This window comes from Spermophilus citellus (assembly GCF_964194105.1).
Source record: "Spermophilus citellus genome assembly, chromosome: X".
Taxonomy (NCBI): domain Eukaryota; kingdom Metazoa; phylum Chordata; class Mammalia; order Rodentia; family Sciuridae; genus Spermophilus; species Spermophilus citellus.
Window position 1 is genome coordinate 108,256,198 of NC_138190.1, and position 23,354 is coordinate 108,279,551.

The 23,354-nt window shown below is 32.8% G+C and overlaps 1 protein-coding gene across 1 annotated transcript in view; it reads right to left on the minus strand.

Annotated features, from left to right (window-relative positions):
• Positions 1 to 23,354, minus strand: part of AMMECR1 (AMMECR nuclear protein 1) — a 116,609-nt gene that overhangs the window by 48,086 nt on the left and 45,169 nt on the right. Inside the window, 1 exon segment of the mRNA XM_081276988.1 lies at positions 6,013 to 6,123. Coding sequence (XP_081133114.1) covers positions 6,013 to 6,123 — 111 coding nt within the window.

Below are 23,354 nucleotides of genomic sequence, written 5' to 3' on the forward strand. Positions count from 1 at the left end.
CTTATGAATAGACACAATATTTATCATGCAGATGTTCAGACAAAAATAAATATATTTTAATGTCTACAATATAATTTTAGGCCACATATAATAATTTAATATATTATTTGTATTCTAATTTAGCTTTACCATTTCAGAGTTACATCTGAAACAATGATTCTCAGGAAAGGAGATAGATATGAGTTTCATTGTACTGAAGCAAAACGTGAATTCACATCATTTATTCAAGAGGAAAGTAGATCTAAACCATTAACTTTTTAATTTTCTTTATTCTTCAAGCATCAGGGCTATAATCCAACTTGGTTCTAGGTACTATTTGGTGGGCTGTGTGTGTGTGCATATGCACACCCATTTTCAAGAGTCTTATTTTAGAGGACTTTTTCCATTATAAGCTCACTTTCTCCTCTCAGAATCTCCCACTTCTAATACATAATTACTTCTGATAATAATTTAAACACACTCTTGCATTTTGATTTTTTTAACCACGTAGATAAAAACAATTTTGGATTTTACATGTAGTGAATAATGGATGGATTGATGAAATAATTCTGTAAATTGCTTTAAATACATTCCAGTTTTTATTACAGAAAAAGCGTAATTGTATTCATCCAGTATCATCTCCTTTGCCTTTTAGGCAAAAATCACATTCTACCTAAGACTATAATTATTTATATAACTTCTTTTCTCTCTTACTATATTATTAACTCCTGAGGCAAAATGTAGACAAGATTTGCAGGATGAACTGTTTAAACATGATTAAAGGGGGGAAATAGTAGCCTCCTCAGAGCAAAGAGTTTTGTAAAGTTCAGAGACATATGTAAGAATAGGGTTAATTTCTTGTACTTTACCCCCTCCTGATTAAATTCAATAGCTCTGACACTGGGGGTAAAAAACATGTTCAGCTTCCCTCACACCTTTTTATAGATGGTCTTTTCTACTTTTTTGTCCAACGGCATTGTGCCTGTGGCTCTTAATCAAAGCAGCAGGGACATTTCAACTGGAGACTGAAGATCTGAAAGAAGTGATAAAGAATAAGAATCTGATACACTCACTACACTTAATTTTGGGGCAGTAAGTGCTATATGAATTCAGACAATTCTCTATAATTCAAGCGCCACTACCCATACTGGGAAAGGTTCTTGCTCTTTAGTTTCCCCTTCCACATTCTGCTGGCCATTTTTTGGCTACCTCTTGGCAAATTAATACAGTCTTGGGATAATGAAGGAGTGCATTAACCTAGAAGCTAAAATGAAGACTCCCAATTTCTCCAAATAAATAGCTTCACTATGGTTTCCTATGGATAATGTGAAGTAAATAGCTTACAACAATACAGGTTCCAATTACACCTTAAATTAAATGCTTACAAAATCTGACATATATTTAATTAGTTATTTGGTAATCAATAAACAAACTATCAAATTATATATAAATTTTTATGACTCAGGCCATTCTCCCTTTTCTAAAAAGGCAACAAAATGTAGGTTTTAGACTAAGCTAGACTAAGCACTGTGTTTCAAATACATCTAAATTATTTCCCCAAAAAGCATACTTTAGCCAGAAGTCCTACCAGAGACACTTGCCAAAAATAGTCTAACCTTAACATCTCTAAATGAGCTTCCATGACAATAATGTACAGTCAGAAGTGACTCATGTAAAGCTTTTCTTTTTATAAGAAAAATTGATCTGGGTGATGCTACCAAAGGACTAATATTTTATGAGGAGGGGGACTTACTTAATATAATTACTCATAATGAGCCAAGTGTAGTTACTTTAAAAAAATGAAGAATAAGAATTATCACATAATAGCCTACTCCAATGAGAGAAATATAATCATGCTGTTTACAATGGTTTTTAAACACACACTGCTCTAGAAAAAGGTCAGAGTACACCATCAAAATATAGAAGCAATTTTGGTTTACAATGCTTCTAGTCACCCAAAAGTGCCCAGCCCACCTAAGACCTTTAGTTATTTTCAGTATCTTAAATAATCCAGCAGAAGTAAACATTTGTAAAGTGCAACACACATATAAAAACACCCCACTCACTTACTCACTCACACAGAACAAAACAAAGCAAACACATCAGCCTTTATGTGGTTACCCCGTTCCCTAGAAAAGACTAAACCTCCATTGCTAATTTCTCAGAATTAAGCAGCACAAAAGTAGCATAGTTCAGAATCAAGCTCCAGACGCTGCTAGCACCTGCATAATTATTTCACTGCCAAGAGGTCTAAATATGACAAAGTAAATGAGAAGTCAGGAAAGACAGACTTTTAAGTATGGTGACAGACCACATTCCTGTTTTCACTAAATAAGAACACATCTATTAATCAGTTTTGTATTCTAGAAAACTTACTACCAACTTGAATTTACATGAAGAAACAGATCTGTAGTCTGTGGTACAACTTCTGAGCCCTATGTTTAAGGAATCTTCCTCAACTGATATGTTTGTATTTATCTCTATTAATCATAACTCTCTCCTGTATATGTTTTATAAGTACTAAAAGAAGAAAAATCTCTCTGCTTTCTAACATGTAAAAGCCATAAATGTAAGTAAATTCAAGAAATATTGGTAAATAATATATTCTTCTTAACTGAGACAAAGAATATTTGCACTTTGAAGTCTTGAGATCTGATAAATACCTTAATTTGTATACTGTCATCAACTTTTATGGGCAAATTATTTAAATCATTTAATCTCAGTTTCCTCATTTTAAAATTGTGGCTATAAATATCTAAGAATTGTGAGGACTGTACATATAAAGCTCTTCAGCAATGTCTAATATATAATAAATTCTTAATAAATGGTAGCCACTAATAATAGTCATAACAATAACATGTAGAAAATAAGCACACTGTTAGACTAAAAACAGGAAATTGAAACTTCTTAAATTAATTTTATAGTTTGTGACTCTAAAATGAACCCAGGAAAAAAGATTAATTGCATTTTATAAGACTTATTTTCTTTTTTCATCTCTTCCAAATAATTTGATTCTTAATATGTTAATCAAATAACATTATGCTAAACAAAACTGAATAGTAAAACCAGGAATGTGCGTATACACACACACACACACACACACACACACACACACACACACATCCCTCTTTAATGTGCTATATACGATTTGAGGAAGTTGTATAGAAACATGAGAAAAAAGTTGGAAAGTAAACAGGAAGAGCCACAGACTAAAATAAAAATAACAAGGTATACAAATGTAGGCAAATGTCCAAGTCTGATTATCCGAACAATTCATTCAGATCCTATTATTGCCAGAAAAATACATTGCAATTCTTCTGGTAATACCCTTAGTGATAAAATTAAAAATGCAGAAAAGTTGGATATTCTCATCCCTCCGTATCAATGGAGACAAAATAATTTATTTTCCTTAAAACCAAGTTGCTACCAGCTACTACTACTGAAGATTTCTAAAGTGGATAATATTTAAGGCTGGGGCTGGGGCTCAATGGTTAAGAGCCCCTGGGTTCAATTCCTAGTACCAATAAATAAATAAAGAAATAAAGTAGATAATATTTGATAAGGAATTTCTACCACAATCTCACTAGAAAACACAAAGGGTCTCTCTCTCTCTCTCTCTCTCTCTCTCTCTCTCTCTCTCTCTCTCTCTCACACACACACACACACACACACACATATATATATATATTTTTACTACCCAGATATAAACTGAAATTCAAGTTTTATAACAGACTTGTATTTCCAAAAAGGTCTTCCTTTAAACATTAATGGCACAAGGCACTGGAATGAGAGGATAAAAGGGGTTCTGTAGTCAAAAAAGCTGTAGTCCAGAAAATGCTTCATTCTATATTTATTAGAGATTCAAAACACTAGTAAAATAAAAGTTTCTGGGAAATCCTACAATGAGTAGAACTGTTTACATTTTTTAATTAGTGCTTCCCAAACTTACTTGGCCACAGAATTCTCTTTTTCAGGCAATACCAAGGAACCAGTGTGCCTCATTTCAAATTATTTTTGGGAAACATGCAATAAATTAAGGAACCAGTGTGCCTCATTTCAATTTATTTTTGGGAAACATGCAATAAATTACCTGTGATTATTTATTAAACATGTCATTTCATGTGCACCTGTCCCAAAAAGGTAGTCACTGGCAGAATTTACTTAAGTCTCAAAATGAGCCTATTGTATTTCATGTAAAAAATAAAAAACTGACATAAATAGGCTAACATTTGCACTCTCTCTAACAAGTTGTAGTTATTTCTAGGATGCATATTTTGAAGCCTTATAGGCTATATGCTATTTGCTCAAATCCAAACACTCTGTGAAAAGCTAAAACCAAATATGACCCTCTAAACCATTGCTTTTTTTTCCCTGGATTTCACTGTAAGTCCACTGAAAAAATCTTGTAGCTGTGAGCTACTGTGCACCTTAAAATATGAGAATATTAAGTTAAAGTGCCTCGTTAGGAGTTTGCATTTATACAATTCTACAGTAAAATAATGAATGTCCACACATTAATCTTGAAGCAAAGTTGTAATTATTTCATTCCTTCAAGACCCCCCTAATGCCCTTATTAAGTATATAAAACAAAATGCTATAATTATTACTTCACCTATGGAGGTTAAGCAACTTGCCCCAAGTACCAACAGTTAGCAAGGACCAGTTTTTGTTGGATAGACACTGTGCATATTACAACTATAGAAATGGTGTCATATAATTGTCCTGAAAAATGAACAAAAACAGGAAATTCCTTTACCAATAGCTTATTATTTAAGGAATTTTCTTCTTTTGAAATAATTTTGGAACACAATTTGCTAGAAATCTTAATTTGAACAAATAAATCAGATGGCATGCTAAAATGTGGCATCTATACACAATGGAGTATTATGCAGCACTAAGAAATGACAAAATCATAGAATTTGCAGGGAAATGGATGGCATTAGAGCAGATTATGCTAAGCGAAGCTAGCCAAGCCCTAAAAAACAAATGCCAAATGTCTGCTTTGATATAAAGAGAGCAACTAAGAACAGAACAGGAAGGAAGAGCATGAGGAAAAGACTATAGTAAACAAAGACGAATGGGGGGAGAGAAACGGAGAGAGAAGGGAAAGCATATGGAAATGGTAGGAGACCTTCAATGATACATAAAATTATAAGAGGTCATGAGGGGCAAGGGGGAGGGAAAAAAAGGGAGAGAATTGAACAACAGCAGGGGAGGTAGAGAGGGAAGATGGGAGGGGAGGGGAGGGGAGGGAGGATAGTAGGGGATAGGAAAGGTAGCAGAATACAACAGTCACTAATATGGCATTATGTAAAAATGTGAATATGTAACAGATGTGATTCTGCAATCTGTATTTGGGGTGAAAATGGGAGTTCAAAACACAATTTGAGTCAAATGTATGAAAGATGATATATCATGAGGTATGTAATGCTTTAAATAATCAATAAAAAAAAAGAACAAAGTTTTAACAATTGTATGGAGGCTCTCATTACTTTGTCCTTGTGTTAGATGAAACAAAATAAACAAACTACAATTAATCCAGGGTAACTGTAGTTCAAAGTGTGAATGTGAATGATTATCTGCTAGGCTGGGGCATTATATTTTTTCTAGGTTCTCCCTTCAAAATCAAAAATACATAAAAGTATACAAAATGTGTAAGATAAAAGAGACATTAACTATTTTTTAAAAGCTTAAAAGGAAAGAAACAATGACTTAGTATAGAAATAATATTTTTGGTAACCCATGGATATTTGGTCATTGATTTTCAAGTTATAAAAAATGAGCTGGCCATTGTGGGGAGTTCAAAGTATCTATGGCATAATACATGTAACTACAGTATTTTATAATATGATAATATATATCAACAACATTTTATAAGAGAAGGTAATTGGTCAAAGAGAAGGAAAAACCTGACATGAAAGGAGTCAAGAATGTTGACAGTTCAGTAAAGGAAAAGGAGTTAAAATATCAGGCTCAAGTTCCATAAGATTTTTTTTTAATGTAGAAGCAGAGGTAACAAAAATTGGTCTTCACCTGGTAAGTGTGTACTCCCTGAGTCCTGAATGCAAATTCATGGCAGAAAAAGTACCTATGCATCCACGCAATCTTTTGTCTCGACCAATCTTCCATGTTACAAACAGTGGGCTGTAATGGAAGATAAAAATAGGGTAAATCAATCAATTCAACTCAAGCAAGTATTTATTGAGTATTTAGCATACACTAGGTTAGGTGCCCAAAAGACAGGCCCTCAAGGAACTCAATAGTACTATATTTAACAAAACTGTACATTTTATTGAGTGTGTCCTATATGATAGGTACCATAGTAAATGTTTTAGCCAACTATTTATGTTAATCCTCATCAATTACTCTAGGAGACTGATACATCCCTATTACAGATGAGGTAGTCCCACAGCTGATATATAATAAATTAGTTTTATTCAAACCTGGGCAACATCAATTACAGAGCCTTAACTCTATGTGATGGATGACTGATTCCTCATTTAAACCTCAAGTTACTGTTGATACATATCTCCAATTTGGAAAATCAGGGAGGAAATCAATAACCTCAATACTTCAATAAACATTTTCTGACAATATAGGGGCTATATATGTACTATAAAGAGATTATGAAAGATACATGGATACCTAAAGGTCTTTGCTCTCCAGGAGCCAGTACAGGAGGCAGGCATGTTCAGAGCTAACTAATAATATAAGGCAAAAGGAAACAATTACTATAAACCATATACAAAATTCCGCAAATCAAGTCACTAGTGTACAAAAACTTCATCAAACTTGATAATTCTGTTTGGCCTAGAAAAATCAGTAGAATTCAGAGAGGCAAAGGGCAATAGCAAACATTAAACTACTACTCATAAATTAGAAATTTTACTTTAATTTTTATGTAAACATATTGCCTATAAATCCAATCCATCAAGTATCAAAGAGCAAAGTGGCAATTATAATAAAATGGCCTGGGCCTGGGGCTCAGTGGTAGTGTACTTGCCTGGCATGTGTGAGGCACTGGGTTCAATTCTCAGCACCACATATAAATAAGTAAAATAAAGGTCTATCAACAACTAAAAAATAAAACAATTTTTTTTTGTTAAAAATGGCCTAAGTATAATGTGGTTTCAAATGAAATTTAACACAGTGTATATTTGGATTCTGCAGCAAACCATGACAGACTCAATTAATGGTCAAATCCAAAAGCAAATGTGTTCTAATTAGAAGCCACTTTATATGTCAAGTTTTTTTTTTTAATACTTTTGTTTTATTTATTTATTTTTATGTGGTGTTGAGGATCGAACCCAGGGCCTCACACACGCTAGGTGAGTGCTCTACCACTGAGCCACAATCCCAGCCCCTATATGTTACTTTTTATGAAATAAATTAATTTACATATTTTAGAACATTTCATAAAAAGATAAATATCCCAAGATGGGGATGATATGAGTAATACTAATATGAGTATTTACATTAAACTGGTATAATTTGCTACATAACTGTTTTCTAAGAATTTAAATTTTAGAGAGAGATCCCATATCATGTTTCTTATAATACACTGGTGAGTTAAAGAAAATTATTTCTTTAAAACACTCCAGTCAGTCATCAGCAGTTAGAAAAAAAAAAGATATTCCATTCAATCATTTCAATCACCATCCTCAAACATATGAATCATGCCATGTTCTAATAAACAGGCACAATGGTAGATATGTTCCTAATTGAATAAAGTACATAAACATGGAAGCAATACTAAGAGTTCCCTTCTACCAACAGCCAAATGTCCAATAGCATGGAAAAGGATGACTAAAGTATAACATCAAAGTTAGCATTCAAATAGTATATAACCTATGCTAATGTTATGAAAATGAAAAGCAAAAAGTAAATGCCAGGTTTTCTGCTTTCTATATTATAAGTACAAAATATAACTTTAGACAAGTTTCTAATTAATGTTCCATTTGGAAACTCTTCTCTAGTGTTGACTAACAATTGATCAGAAGACAAGAATTAGATAGGGTTACTTTCTCATCCATTCTTTTACATACTAGTATACTGGTATTATACATTATCTTAAAGTTGAATTTTACCTCTTCATTTTGCACTTTCTAACTTGGTAGAGTCAACATCAGAAACAATTTTATGGATATTAAGATATCAATCCTCTCCCATCACAAAGATTATACATAGTATTTCTATGTAAGACAAGTCCTTCAACAGCTTTTGCAGCCTCAGAATGAAGTGAATCAGACTCTAATATACATAATAACATGTCTTTAAAATAGCAATGATGGCTTTCTTGATAACAGAACTGTTATATAGTCTTTTCCTCAGTGACTTGAGAAACCTCTAAAAAATGTGAATTTATTTCCTATGATAACCACTAGAAATAAAAATCTTTTATAAGTATTTTATCTTTTATTCTATTATTTATTCCACTAAATTTTATACATAAACATTCATACTATAATACAACTTTATATACTCAAGTAAATACCCAAAATGTAAAGGATAAGCAAAAAAGTACACAAACTAAAGAATATACTGTACTATAAAATATGATGGAGGGTGTTCAAACATATGTAGGGGGAATTATATACAGTTTCCTATAATACCATGCTATCATTGATTTAACTTGGGGCATAAAAGTGCTAGAGGGTAAATTGCATTTCTGCAAGGCAGCCTGGGGAGCAAAGACATTCCACAGTAAGTAAGTGCATGGGAATGTAAAAGTGCACAGTATATTCAGGTAACAAGAAGTTGTCTGACAGTCTTGCTAACTTGTTATGCTGTCTTTTATACTTAATACTCTTTGAATTTTAGGAGCTGTTGAGTATGTGTTGTTAAGAACCCTCTAAGTAGATGCATAATAGTCTATACCCTACCTGTTCCTTGCCTGTCCCAGGCAACATCCACTTTTATAGTTGCAATTATGGGAAAATATCTGTGTCAAAGATAGATGAATTACTACTGAAACTCTCTATTATGTTTAGGACAGACACCTGAAGAGGGAAGAAATCAGATTTTAGTTGACAGAATAAAACTATTATTCAAAAATCTGGAACTCCGGTTTCTCATTTACAAATGCTCATCCAACATCTTTTATAAAAACACATACTTGGAACTAAAATTAACCAAAAGGTTTAAAAGCAACATTTAATGGGGTAAAGAACCCAGGAAGTTAAGAATTTTGAAGCAGACTGAAACATAAACATCACTGAGCACAAGAGATTGCATCTTGTGTGTGATAACTACTTTGTACAGGGCAATAACTATAAGAACATTAAATACGTATTATCTAAAAATAGCAAAAAAAATTCTTCACCAACACACAGAAGAAAAATAGGTAATTTCATTCTTAAATGTGCTAATAAAACATGTATGAGTTCCTAAAAGGATGTAAGACACCAGCATAATCAGAAAAAAAAATCAAAGTAGAAAAAGGTTTTTTAAGCCTGTTAAGAGGAACTGTTCAATGACAAGGAAATGAGAAAAATGGTTCATAGTAAAGAGAAGATTCAGTGTTTGGGGGAAATGCTTTTGCTATATGGTTTAAGGCCACCTACATACAATGAAAAATGTGGCATACTAAACAGGAGCACAAAATGAGATAATGGAAATGTTTATCTGAGGGTAACCAGACATAGATTTATAAGGAATTATCCTACTTCTGAACATTTTGTGCCATTATGTGCAGAGAAGCCTTTGAATGAAAATGAATCCGTTTCTTCAAGTCTGTAGACAGGAACAGGAAGTAACCACCTAGATGAATCTCGTCTGCCAACTGGCAGCCAGTATTGTCAGGTCAACAGTACCTCTCAGGGAAATTTAGATGCACGCAATCACAGAAAGTATAAAAAGCAACATAAATCTGCATAGGACACTCCCCAGTCCAAGTGCATGCCATTTCCAATGCTCTTCCTTCCAAGACTGTACTAGTGATACAAACCAAAACAGATCAGAAATATGTTTGTGGGAGTGGAGTAAAACTGAACAAGACCATGAAAAAGAAATATTTACTTAATAATAATGTGCCTTAGGGGTTGGGGTTGTGGCACAGTGGTAGAGCACTTGCCTAGCATGTGTGAGGCCATGGGTTCGAGTCTCAGCACCACATATAAATAAAATAAAGGTCCATTTTCAACTAAAATAAATATATACTTAAATAATAATAATAATAAGCCTCAAATCCTTTCTCTCCTGCCATACCGATGCAAAATTGGAAGTTAAAAAAAATAGTCTTAGACTACTGCAACCTCCCGCTCTAGCAATTTGCTTATCTTTAAAGTTAGATTCTTTAGAATGAGATTTATAAGTAACATTAACAAAATAATATAGGAACCTACCAATACAGTAATAATTTACTAAAATAGGTTTACACAATTAGGTTATTTATATTAAAGGTAGATAAAGGAAAAGAAAGAAGCCCTACAGCTTGGTTCTTTTCTTCTAGTACCAAATAACAGTTGTTTCTCAATTGCACTTGGATTACTTAGCAAATTAGCACAAAAATCTAAATATACTACTCATAACTTCTAACTACACTCAGTATCATAATTCTCCATGATCCAGAAGATTAAATAAAAATTGAAATAATGGTATCTTCTACCACCAGGTTAAAACCTTTCACTTCCTATTTAAATAAAAATAAATGATATATTTCATTTCCACACCATATAATTTATAGGTTCAATTCACAGAAACATACAAAATACAGTTAAATCTTGTGGTAGTTAGCAAGAAGCTATATATTTCATTTCTAAACCATATAAGCTACAAATTCAATTCATAAACGTAACATAACTAATGATTAAATGATGGTGTATTCTTTCCACCATCAGGTTAAAATGCCAAACTATCTAGTCTATAGGTTCAGTTCATAAAAACATAATAAATATGGTTAAATCTTACAGTTGTTATCAAGAAGACTATATATTTTATTTCTAAACCATATCAGCTACTAGTTCAATTCATAAAAACATACCTAATATGGTAAAATCTTATATTAGTCAGTCAGTCTAGCATAACAAAATACCATAGACTGGGGGGCTTAAATGCCAGAAATTTATTTTCTCAAAGTTCTGGAGGCTATAAATACTAAGATCAGTGTTATAGCAGGGTTTGGATCCTGGTGAGGGCTCTCTTCCTGGCTTGTACAAAGACTCTGTCCTTACATGGCCTTTCTTGTGTGCAATGTGGTAGAAGGGGGAATGTAGTGGTAAGGATGCTCTCCAGTGTCTTTTCTCATAAGGACACTAATCCTAGCAGATCAAGGCCCCATCTTTATAACTGTTCTACCATATTTACTTCCCTTTAGGCCCCTATCTTCAAATACAGTCACACTGGGGATTAGTACTTGAACAAATGAATTTGAGGTATTGGACAAAATTCCATCTACTACAAATCCCTAAAAAAAATTTAGTACATAAAGTTTACATGACAACATGTGTAACAAAGCCATTTGCTGAAAGAGCCTTTAAGAGAGGATCCATTTCCTTTTCATTTTACACGTGGAAAAAGAAAAGCAATCCAAGAAGACCAAGTAGAGTAACCAAGCTAGTTAGTGTTAGAATCTGGCAAGTTCTACAAATTTTACTACAGATTCAATATGGTTTTCCCCTGACACAGGAAAAAGTTGTGAGTATTAAACCTAGCCATTATCTAAAAGACCAAATAATAGGAAAATCCTACAAATGTTACAGTTACCATACAGATGAGCATAATAAGCTCACCTCCTACTCCTCCTCCTCTCAGGAGGGCAGAGAGAAGAAAGATTTGCTGAAAAGATACCAAGGACAAACCAGAAATTCCGGATCTGTCTAGAAATGCTAGCCCCAATTTATAATTTACAATGTCCTACACTATTCCCATTAGAAGCTTAGAGCAAAACCTACCATTTTACCTTTGATGACTTGCCAACACCCTTTCTTACTCCCTCTCAGCCTTCTTGCTTCATTCTTCCTGTTACTAAGCCAGGCTTCATCAAACCCAGGTCTTCTATTATCTATAAATGTCCTCCAAATCAAAATTTCCAATTACATTGGTTATCATCTACTCAGCTAGGTATGGGATCTGATTGTTTGATGAAGTTATTCAGGGGCTGGGAAAGTGGCTCAGGCGGTAGCGCGCTCGTCTGGCATGCGTGTGGCCCGGGTTCGATCCTCAGCACCACATACCAACAAAGATGTTGTGTCCGCCGAGAACTAAAAAATAAATATTAAAAAAAAAAAATTCTCTCTCTCTCTCTCACCTCTCTCACTCTCTTAAAAAAAAAGTCATTCATATTATGGAATGAATGAAGCTTAACTCTTCCAGATAATGTGAAATCCAAATCAATAAGAAAAAAAAATGGAAGGAGCTAATCTTGGGGAATCAGGGTAGAGAAGGTAAAGTTCAGATGCATTTGATGCTTTCTCATCACCAACATACTTTTACCACATATGAAGAAAATACACTTAAAAACCACTATAGCCTTATATCACACTTCTTCCAACCTTTGTAAATATCCTATATCCCATGGGGCTCAGGAAACTGAGGAGACACTGCTTAGACAGCATGGATTAGTATAGAAGACCACAAATATCAGAAAGTGGGAATTAAGAATTACCATCTTTCAATACTTTTCCTCGCCCATGTTCCCAGAGATTCAGTCATAGTGGCATTATACTCTTTTTTTTTCTCCCCATTATTATAATTGTAATTTCACTGGTAAATGCCAGAGGAAGAGAAGCAGACTAAAGTCTAACAGATGATTGGGAAGGCTGGATTTTTTTTTTTTTAAATCAAGGGTAATCACCACTGACATACAATCACCCAAATCACAAGCATACTTTAAGGGATTAGAGTGATTCTGCCAATTTTTAACTGAAAGTACCACTGCTCCCCCTTAGCAAGAATAAAGCAACAGTTTTCAGCAGACTTTAAAAAAAAATCAGTCACAGACTTGATATACAAAGATAATCTGTCTTATAATTTTGTTCTTTTAGATCCCTAAAAGATATAAACTATCTTAAATGAAAAAAAAATATCATATTTGCATGTGTTTTCCTAATGTATACTTCAGTGAGTGCTTAATTTAATATATGGTAACATTTTAGCTATTAAATAGTTGGGTTTTTTCTGATAATAGGAGTACACCACAAATCTTTATTACTTAAAAATCTAACAAATTTTAAGTAACAATTTGCTACAGATTTCAAAAATGAAATAATTCCTACTTGGAATTCTTATTCTGAAACTATTTGTTCAAACAGCTTTAAGGCATCAGACTCAGCTTTTACTTAAGAATTAATTATTTTAATATTAGATTAAGCCTAAAAAGATTTCTTAATGAAATGATAAGGTAAAAACTAGCAAAGACAGAAGCAGGTTTACAATGAATATTTATTGATAGAGTTGTGTCTTAGGATTGTATGTCATTAAAGACTTTTATGGGACTTAGTTTTTGGTACTTCCATGTGATTATAAAGGATGGTCAGAAAATTCATAACACTTTAAATGAAACAGTGAAAACAACTGAGTACTGTTTTTTTTTGTTTTGTTTTTTGTACCTATATCTTACCTCCTCAGCTAATGACCTATCTTCTACTATCTTGTCTTCCCTGCAGAGCCCACTTAATTAGCAGAAAAGGAGTAGATGGGAAATAAATATGGGTTGATTGAAATATCAATGTAAAAAGAGCTAGAAAAATAATATTCAGCTTCTTCATTCTAGATTTTTTTTATCTTTTTCCCATTACAAGGAGATCTGATGCAATGTGCCAGCTTAGTAAGACCTGCAATAAAACGGTGATATATTTGTTTTTCACATGTTTTCTGGGTTTAGAAAGGTAATTGTTTTGATTCTAAGGTCCTTGTATTGTACTACTTGCTTCCATGGAAGAAAAGAGCCAGACAGACTCAGCTTTAGAGCAGGAATTCAGCAAGCCCTTCTTATTTTAGGAGGAAAAAGAACCACAGAATCTAGGGACAAGTAGTCAACTGAGATTGTATTAAGGATGCTTGTATATACTTTTGATTTTTTCCTCTCCTTCTTCTTTTACCTTTCAGAAAATAGTTCAATCTCTCAAAAACGTCTACTATGAAATATCCAAGAGGTTGAGGTTTTTTTTTTTTTAATTTTGACATTCTTATTATTTTGTGGTTCTGGGGATCAAACCCAGGGCCTCACATATGCTAGGCAAGTATTCTACTGAGCTATACCACCAGTCCAAGGTATTTTTAGATGGAGTTGATACCCTTATCTCCAAAATGCTGCTGCTTTTTCTAAAAGTCAATTTTATTAAGGTATAATTTATATGCAATAAAAACAACCATTTTAAGTGTCAAAGTCAATTAACTTTGAGAAATATACACATACATGTAACCTAACTTAGGATCAAGGTACAATAGAACATTTCTATTCCCCTAAAGAGTTCCCTCATACCTTTTTGCAATCAACCTGCACTCTCCCCCCAGTTCTGGACCCTGGAAAATATTACTTTGCTTTCTGTCACTATAGTTTTGCCTTTTCTAGAATTTCACATAAATAGAATGACCCAATATGTCGTCTCTTGCATCAGTCTTCTTTCACACAGCATAGTGCTTTTGGTATTCTTTCATGTTGTGTGGTCCTGTTATTGCTGACTAGTATTCCACTGAATGGCTATATCACAATATTTTATCCACTGAACTGCTGATAAATATTTGGGTTGCTTTCAGTGTGGGGCTATCTGCATTATAATATTTGTGCTCAAATTTTTTAAATAGCTTTATTAAGATATAATTGACAAACAAAGAAACACACACATTTAATGTGTACAATTTAATGAGTTTGGATATATGCAAACAATTGTGATATCATCAAGGTAACAGACATATCCAATACCTCACAAAAGTTGTCTTTTTATTCCTTTGGTTTTGTGTGTTTTATGGTAAGAACACTTAACATGATTATCTACCCTCTTAAATTTTGAGGCACACAATACCATATTGTTAACTATAGATAATATGTTGTGTAGCAATCTTTCGAATTTATTCATCTAGCATTAAAAAAACTTTATATCTACTGAACAATTCTCCAGGGGCCTCTGCAACCCCTTGGTAACCACTATTGCATTATCTGCTTCTGTTACTTCAACTATTACAGGTGTCTCAGTGTAAGTGGAATCCTGCAGTGTTTGTCCTTTGACTACTTATTTCATTTAAACATAATGTTCTTCAGGCTCATCCATGTTATTGTGAACAGCAGGATTTACTCTTTAGTAAAGGCTGAATGATATTTCATTGTATATATAGACCATATTTTCTTTATTTATCAGCTGATGGACACTTGGGTTTTTCCATATCTTGGCTTTATGAAAAATGCTGCAATGAACACTGGAGTAGAGATATCTCCCCAAGATCCTGATTTCATTTCTTTTGGATATAGACCCCGAAGTGAGATTGCTGAATCACATGGTAGTTTTATTTTAATTTTTTAAAGGAATCTCCATACTGTTTTGCATAGTTGCTGAACCATTTCATATTCTCACCAACACAGTTCAAGGATTCCAATTTTGCTGGAATCACGGAATGAGTTGGAAAGAATTCTATTCTCTATTTTCTATAAATTTGGGGTATTTGTTTCTTAAATATTTGACAGAATTCAACACTGAATTCCTTGTAGGCTAGAATTTTAATTGTGGAATGGTTTTTAATAACAAATTTTATTTCTTTAATAGATGTAAAGCTATTCAGATTCTCTAGTCTTTTTTGAGTCCATTTTGGTAAGTAGTTTTTTTTTTTCAAGAAATTTCTCTATTGTATCTAAGTTGTAGAATACACTGGCATAAAGTCTTCCAGAATATTCCCTTATTATGCTTGTTTAAAGAATTTAACCTTTGTTTTTTTTTTTTTTTTTTTTTTATGTGGTGCTGAGGATGGAACCCTGTACCTCACCTGTGCTAGGCAAGTGCTCTACCACTGAGCCACAACCCCAGCCCTCCTTTATTATCCTTTCAATGCTTGTAGTATCTGTGGATATCTATTCTTTTATTCCTGACAATGGAAATTCACATTAACTTGTGTCTTTTCTTTTTTTCTTTATCAGTGTAGCAATAGGTTTATCATTTTCATTGACTTTTTCTATAAGGTGATTTTTTTAATTGACTTTTTTGGTTTTCTATTTTACTGATTTCTGCTTTTCTATTATTTCTTTTACTTACCTGAGATAATCTGCTCTTCTTTATCTAGCTTCTTAAAGTGAAAGCTTATTTAATTCCTCCTTGTTATCAAGCCATGTTTCCCTTTAAACACTGTTGGTTTCATCTTGCAAACTTTCACATTTTCATTATCATTCATTTAAAATATTTTCTAATCTCTCTTATGACTTCTGCTTGGACCCATGATTCATTTAGAAGATATGTTGTATAATTTCCTAAGATTGGGGGATTTCCCAGGTATTTATTGCTATTTCCTTCTATTTTAATTCTATTTTGGTCAGAGAATATACTTTATGTTATTTCAGTCATTCTAAATCTATTGAAGACTTGTTTTATGGCCCAGAATATAGTCTAGCACAGTGAATGTAACATGTTAATTTGAAGAGAAAATGTATTCTGATAGTGTTAGATCCAGTGTTTGTAAATGTCAATTAGGTCGAGTTAGTAGTGTTGATCATGTTTTCGATCTCCTTGCTGATTTTTTTTTCCTGCTTGTTCTATCAATTGCTGAATAAGAATATTGGCATATCCAAATCTAATTGTGGTTTTGTCTATTTATGCTGTCAGATATATCTTTTTTTCATGCATTTTGAGACTCTTAAATGTAGGATATTGCCTTCTTAAGGAATTGATCACTTTATTATTATGGAAAGTTCCTTCTTCTTCCTGGCAACACTGCTTGTTCTGAAGACTAATTCATCTTAGTGACACAGCCACTGTTGCTTATGACAGCATGTGCAAATATATTTCCATCTTTTTTACTTTTAACCTATCTGTGCCTATCATTAAAGTCAGTTTCTTATCTATGATATACAATTAGGTCTTGTACTTTGATGCAGCCTTTTAATAAGAGTGGTTGTATAACTTATATTTAATTTAGCTATTGGAATGGTTAATTTTACATCTACCATCTTTGATATTTGTTCTTGATATTTCCCATGTAATCTCTACTTCTCTCTTCCATCTCCTTTCGGGTTATATGAGTATATTTTAGTATTTTATCTTATTATTGCTGTTCACTATTATGCCTTTTTTTACTAGTGGCTGTAGAATTTATAGGATGCATTGTTAACTTACTGCAATCTACCTTTAAGCTATATTATAGCTCTACACATATAATTTAAGAACCTTAACAATATCCTTCCAATTCATCCCTCCTGTTCCTTGGGACTTCACACCCTTTACATATACATACCTTATAAATCCCATGACAGAGTATTAATTTTTCTCTCAAACAATCACTTAACTTTTAAAAAAATTTTCAAATGAGGGGCAAGTCATTCACATTTACCCTACACTTTCCTTATTTATCTGGTACTCTTCAGTACTTTGTAGAGAGCCAAGTTTCCATCTGGTATCATTTCTTTCAGCATGAAGAGCTATCTTTAATTTTCTTGTGGTCCAGGTATGCTGGTAACAATTTTGGTTTTGTCTGAAAAATATATTTGAACCTCATTTTTCTACCTTCATTTTTAAAAGATATTTTCATTTGTTTGATATTTGAAATTGGCAGTATTCTTCCTTTATTTTTTTTTACTTTCAGCACTTTAAAGATATAATTCCATTATCTTCTAGCTTTCAATGTTTCTGCTGAGAAACACATGGTTCTCATGTAATGTGTCCTTATTTCTCTCCCTAACAGATTTTCCTGTTTTGTTATGTTTCACCTTTTGGTTCTGGGATCAAATTCAGGGCCTCATGCATGTTAGGCAAGCACTCTACCACTGTGCCACATCCCAAGTCCCCAAGTAGCTTTTTAAAATGCTCTACTCCTGATTTTCAGCAATTTTATTATACTCTTAGTATAGTTTTCATTGTATTTTTCCTGTTTGAGGTTCATTGATATTTTTGATCTATGGGTTCATAGTTTTCATATTTGGAAAATTTCTAGGTCATTATTTCTTCAACTATTTTTCTGATTATTCTTATCTCTCCTTTCCTTATGGGACTCCAATTATGTGTATGTAAATCTGCTTGGTATTGTACCACAATCCACTGAGGGTTTTTTTTTTCTTTTCCATTTTGTGTCCATTCTGTTTGTGACTGGGTAATTTATATTCATAAGCATCCAATTTTATTGATTTTTTTCATTCTGTAGGGTCTAATTTGCTCTTTATCTTATCCACAGAATTTCCATCTCATATAGCATATGGTTCAGTTGCAAAAGTTCCATTTGGTTCTTTATGCCTTCCATTTCTTTGCTCATCATATTTTTGTCTTTCTTTTAAAACTTCAACATATTTTAATAGCTGCTTCAAAGTCCTTGTCTGCTTATTCTATAAGCATCATTTCTGGTTCTGTTTCTATTGACTCACTTCCTCCTGGTTACAGGTCACATTTTAATGCTTCTTGGAATGTTTAGTGATTTTGTGGATGCAAATATTATAATAATTACATTGTTGACGGTCAATTTTGCTCTCTTCCTTCAAAGAGTATTGAAGTTTTGTCTTGCAGTTAAATTGTTTGGGGATGACTATTTTTCAAGATGTAGCTTTAAGTTTTTTTAATTTTGATTTAGAGTAGCATTCACTCTAGGATTAGTTTAGTCATACGACTAAGTGGGGACCCTTCTAAGGTCTCTATTGTATGCACTGGGTGTTCAACAAGGTCTCACAACTCTTGCTGTAGGAACTCAAATGTCTCCTAGATACAAATAAGCATGTGGTTTGACAAATGTACACTCATATTCAGCCAAAGAGGATCATCTATGTAGCTTTCGGCCTACAGTTCCTATTAAGTTGGGTTTTTTGTTTTGTTTTGTTTTGTTTGTTTTTTGCCAGCCTGATGACTTGACAAGTGCAAAGATTCATATTCAGGAAAAGATAAGGGGAACATCTACGCAGATTTCTGAAGCTATTTTTCCAAGTCCAGTATGCAACTCCACTAATTCCTGCCACTTAGACCTCCCTGAGTTCTCCTCTCTGTCTCATCAATTCAGCAAAACTGTACCTCTGCTTTGGTTCCCTCTCACAAGGCTGTGATCTAAAAACTGCCTACAGTAAAAAAAAAAAAAAAAATAGGATGAATATAGAGCTCACTTTATTTGTTCTTTTTCTCTCAGAAATCACATGCCTGAGCTGCCTGCTGCTCAATGTCTGAAAAGTTTCATGTATTTTTTGTGTGTGGTGCTGGGGATTGAACCCAGGACCTTGTGCATGCAAAGGCAAGCACTCTACCAACTGAGCTATATCCCTAGTCTTGAGTTTCTTGAATTTTGCCCAGTTTCTAGTTGTTTGTAAGAGATATGAGTTGGAAAGGAGTGAACAAGAGTCTTGAACCAGTTACTCTTTCATGGACTGAATTGTAAGTCGCAAAGCCTTTTTTAACCCTAAGTCACTTTATCGGTCAAACTCCATGGTTTCACAGCTTAAATGTGGAAAAACCTGCCACAAATAATAGAAGACTATTGCCAGCAAGAAAATGGTTCACAAAGCAGAAGGCAAAAGGGACAGATCTCTTCAGCTTTGACAGGTGGTGAACTCTTAGAAGAATATGAAGTGACTCAACCAATTTCAGGGGCAACGCACTACTCAAACCCAAAGGTTAGAGATGTCACTCTTAAGAAATTTCATATCGAGAACTCTAACGTCCAAAGTAATGAAATAAAAAAAAAAAATCAAAGCAGTCAGGTAGAAACTGAACTTGACAAAAGTGTCAGTTAACAGTCACACTGATATTTCCTTCTTCAAGTCCATGCCAAAAATAACTCACTCCTCTTATTTTCCCTCCATGAGTTAAAAAAAAAAAAGCAAATGCAATCTGAACAACCTTTTTACCAACACTCAAAAAGTCTTGAGGAATTACTTGATAATCATGGACTATGTCTGAGGTATGTATTTTGTTATTGCTATTTTTAAAGGGTTTTTTTAAGCTATGACAATTTAAACACTCTCATGACACAGCTATTTACCTCACTTGTTGTCCTAAACACTGAATTTAACATAGTCTTACTAGAACAAATCTTCCAATAACAATGTCATATCTACAGAATAGTAGTCACTTAAGTCATAACTGTACAATAATGACAGCAGATATCCAAAATCCTTTTATAATGGAATAGAAAAAACAATGTGGTATCTACCATTAAATTATTATATCCAAAAATTCCTTTTTAAACAATTCCCCTATATTCTCTCTACCTTTATATCAGAAATGCACATAAGGAACTTCATACTCTACCCAGGATCTCTATACAGCTGTAGAATCAAAGAACAGGGGAAGCATAATCTCTTGTAGGGACCACCTCTTCCACCCGTTCCAATCAAAGATGCAGACTTATGGACTACATATGTCTCAGTTAAATATTTCTAAGGGTGATGAAAAAATCTTTGCTTAGGTTTCAAAGTGGTCCAGGGTCTTATTCTGCCAACACAAATATACCACAAAAGCACCTCATCAATGCAGTAAAGCTGAACAATGGTAAAAGTATTGTAATTGTCTAAAAGGAAGAGGTAATAAGTTAAATCCAAATTGCTTTTATAATAGAAACACATTTGTAGATTTTTTAAGGTAAGATGGTAAAATCCTCAAATTATTGTTTTACTTAAAATAGTTCTAATATTAGGCTATAAAATTATATAATACATTTAAATGTCTAGCCCAATGCCTGATTCAATAAAGGACAGCTCTTTTTTCACCCCAAATCTGTCTGGGAAGTTCAGTTTGAATTAGCTAAATGTGGATTCTAGAGTTTAAAAAGAAACAAATGTAGTTTTATCACTTTTAGATACACTGACAATTACCTGCCCAATCCCTCCTTCTCTACTAAAGTGGTACTTTATTAAAATAAATAATAGGTGAAAATAAAAATATCAACTTTTGTATTTAAATATAAATTCTTTTATGCCTTGAATGAAGCCAGCCTTTAATCTATCCATTCCACATGAGTGATGATCAATTCCAATAAAGGAAAGGAATATATGATTAGAAAACAAATCAACAAAATTTCTACTGCCAAAAATATGGAAATTTAAAAAATACTTTTAAAGCATAAAAGGAAATTAACTCTGAGAATGAAATAAAAATTTTCATTTTAAAATTACAATTGTGGGACTGACAGTATGTCTAACACATACAAGGTCCTGAGTTTGAGCCCCAGCACCATAAAAAGAAAAAAATACAATTATATAAAAGATAAAGACAGATATAAAGGAGAATTCTGCAAATGACAGCAATATTTGTGAGTATAAACACAGTATAAACATAAAAATCACAATTATGTAAAAAATAAAGACAGATATAAAGGACAATTTTGCAAATGATGATATGTTTGTGTGTGTGTGTGTGTGTGTGTGTGTGTGTAGAAATACAGACTAAACATAGTTAAACTTTTACTGACCATTTACTATGTACCAGGCCTTTTTATAACAATGTTTACATGTACTACCTCTTTTACATCCTCATAAAAGCCCAATGACGTAGATACTATTATTATATCCCACTTTAAAGATAGGAAAACCAAGGATCAAGAAAAACAGTTAATTTGTCAGTGATCACATAACTACTAAGTGGTGAGCCCAAATCAGATATTTGTAGCTCCAGAGCCAACTCTCTTTATCATATATTATTAATATTTGTGTGTTGTTTAATATAAACCACCTGAAAAAAGTAGTCCCAATGTGGAACTGAAATATTGGCTTTAAAGGCTAGGGGTTGTGGCCCAGTGATAGAGCACTTGCCTAGCATGTGTAAGGCACTAGGTTCGATCCTCAGCAGCATATAAAAATAAATAAATAAATTTAAAGGTATTGTGTCCATCCATAACTAAAAAAGTATATTATTAAAAAAAGAAATATTGGCTTTAAAGAACACTTAGAAATTAGAGGCAGCAGACAAACTGTTGACATTGTATATATCAAAAATTAAACATAAACATTATAAGATTAAAATATGAAAATTCACTAGAAAAAAGTATTTTAAGGTTAAATCTGGTAAAAATAAGTCATAATAAACGGACTAGATATTTTTTAAAAAGCATCTCACTGAGAGGATCAAAACATTTACATAACATTTTTATTCACTATGAATTTAATACATGCTTAGTATATTCTATTTGGAAAATACAGACAAGTAGAAAGAAAATAAAAACCACATTTAATCCACAACCCAAAGAAAATAAAATTTTACAATGTGTACTGAGTCTTTTTTTATGAAATATTTTCACATAGTTAAGATCATACTATATGGTTTTGTATTTTTTTAGCTGAATTGTATAAATATTTTCCTATTTGGTTAGTATTCTTCAAAAGTATTTTAATGGCTCCATGATATTTCATCATATGCGTGTACCAAAACTTAGATAATCATTTCCTTCTTGTTAAACTGTGGGGAACATCTCTGTGCATTATGGTTTATCCAGATCTTGAATTTATTTTCTAAGGATAGACTTTTAGGAAACAGAATGACCAGATCAAAGTGAATAAAACATTTTAAAGCTCTTGATGAATTTTACCAAGTTGTTTTCCAGAAAGACAGTGCCACTAAAAAGATTGACTTCATTGAGTTAAAACTTCAAGAATATTTATTTACAACCCGCATTTATGAATTATTTTAATTGGTGGCAGCTGCTTTAAATATTCTCATTGTTCAATCAGTAAAATACCACAATGGAAAGAGACTATCTTAATTTAAGGTCAAATGGCAGTAATAGTTTAAAAATTAAACTCAAGTATATATTTGCCTCATGGTAAGAATGGCTTCGAAGACTCCCTATTCTTCAAAACTCATAAAACACTTAAGTCGCAAAGAACTTACTCTATTGTCTTAATACCATAAAACTGGAAGCATCCAAGGAGGTTGCTTTTTATATCTTGTTTTGTTAAACACAGTATAAGTAGATATTTTAAAATACATCTATTTTCAGTGTTCTTGGTATAACATACTATAAGGCAAGACATTACATTCAAAAGAATAAAAGATGATAAACGCAATTCTAAAAGGATTAGTTGTGAGACTGTTACTCCAAAGGTGTTTTATTCCTAACAGCCTTCTTTTACAATATTTCTTTTTTTTAATTGGTTGTTCAAAACATTACAAAGCTCTTGATATATCATATTTCGTACATTAGATTCAAGTGGGTTATGAACTCCCATTTTTACCCCAAATACAGAACAATCTAACTTTCATCATTCCCTTACACTCCATCCTGATCAAGGTTGTCACAACCATACAACGAAGCAAGGGCTTGGCCCAAATAAT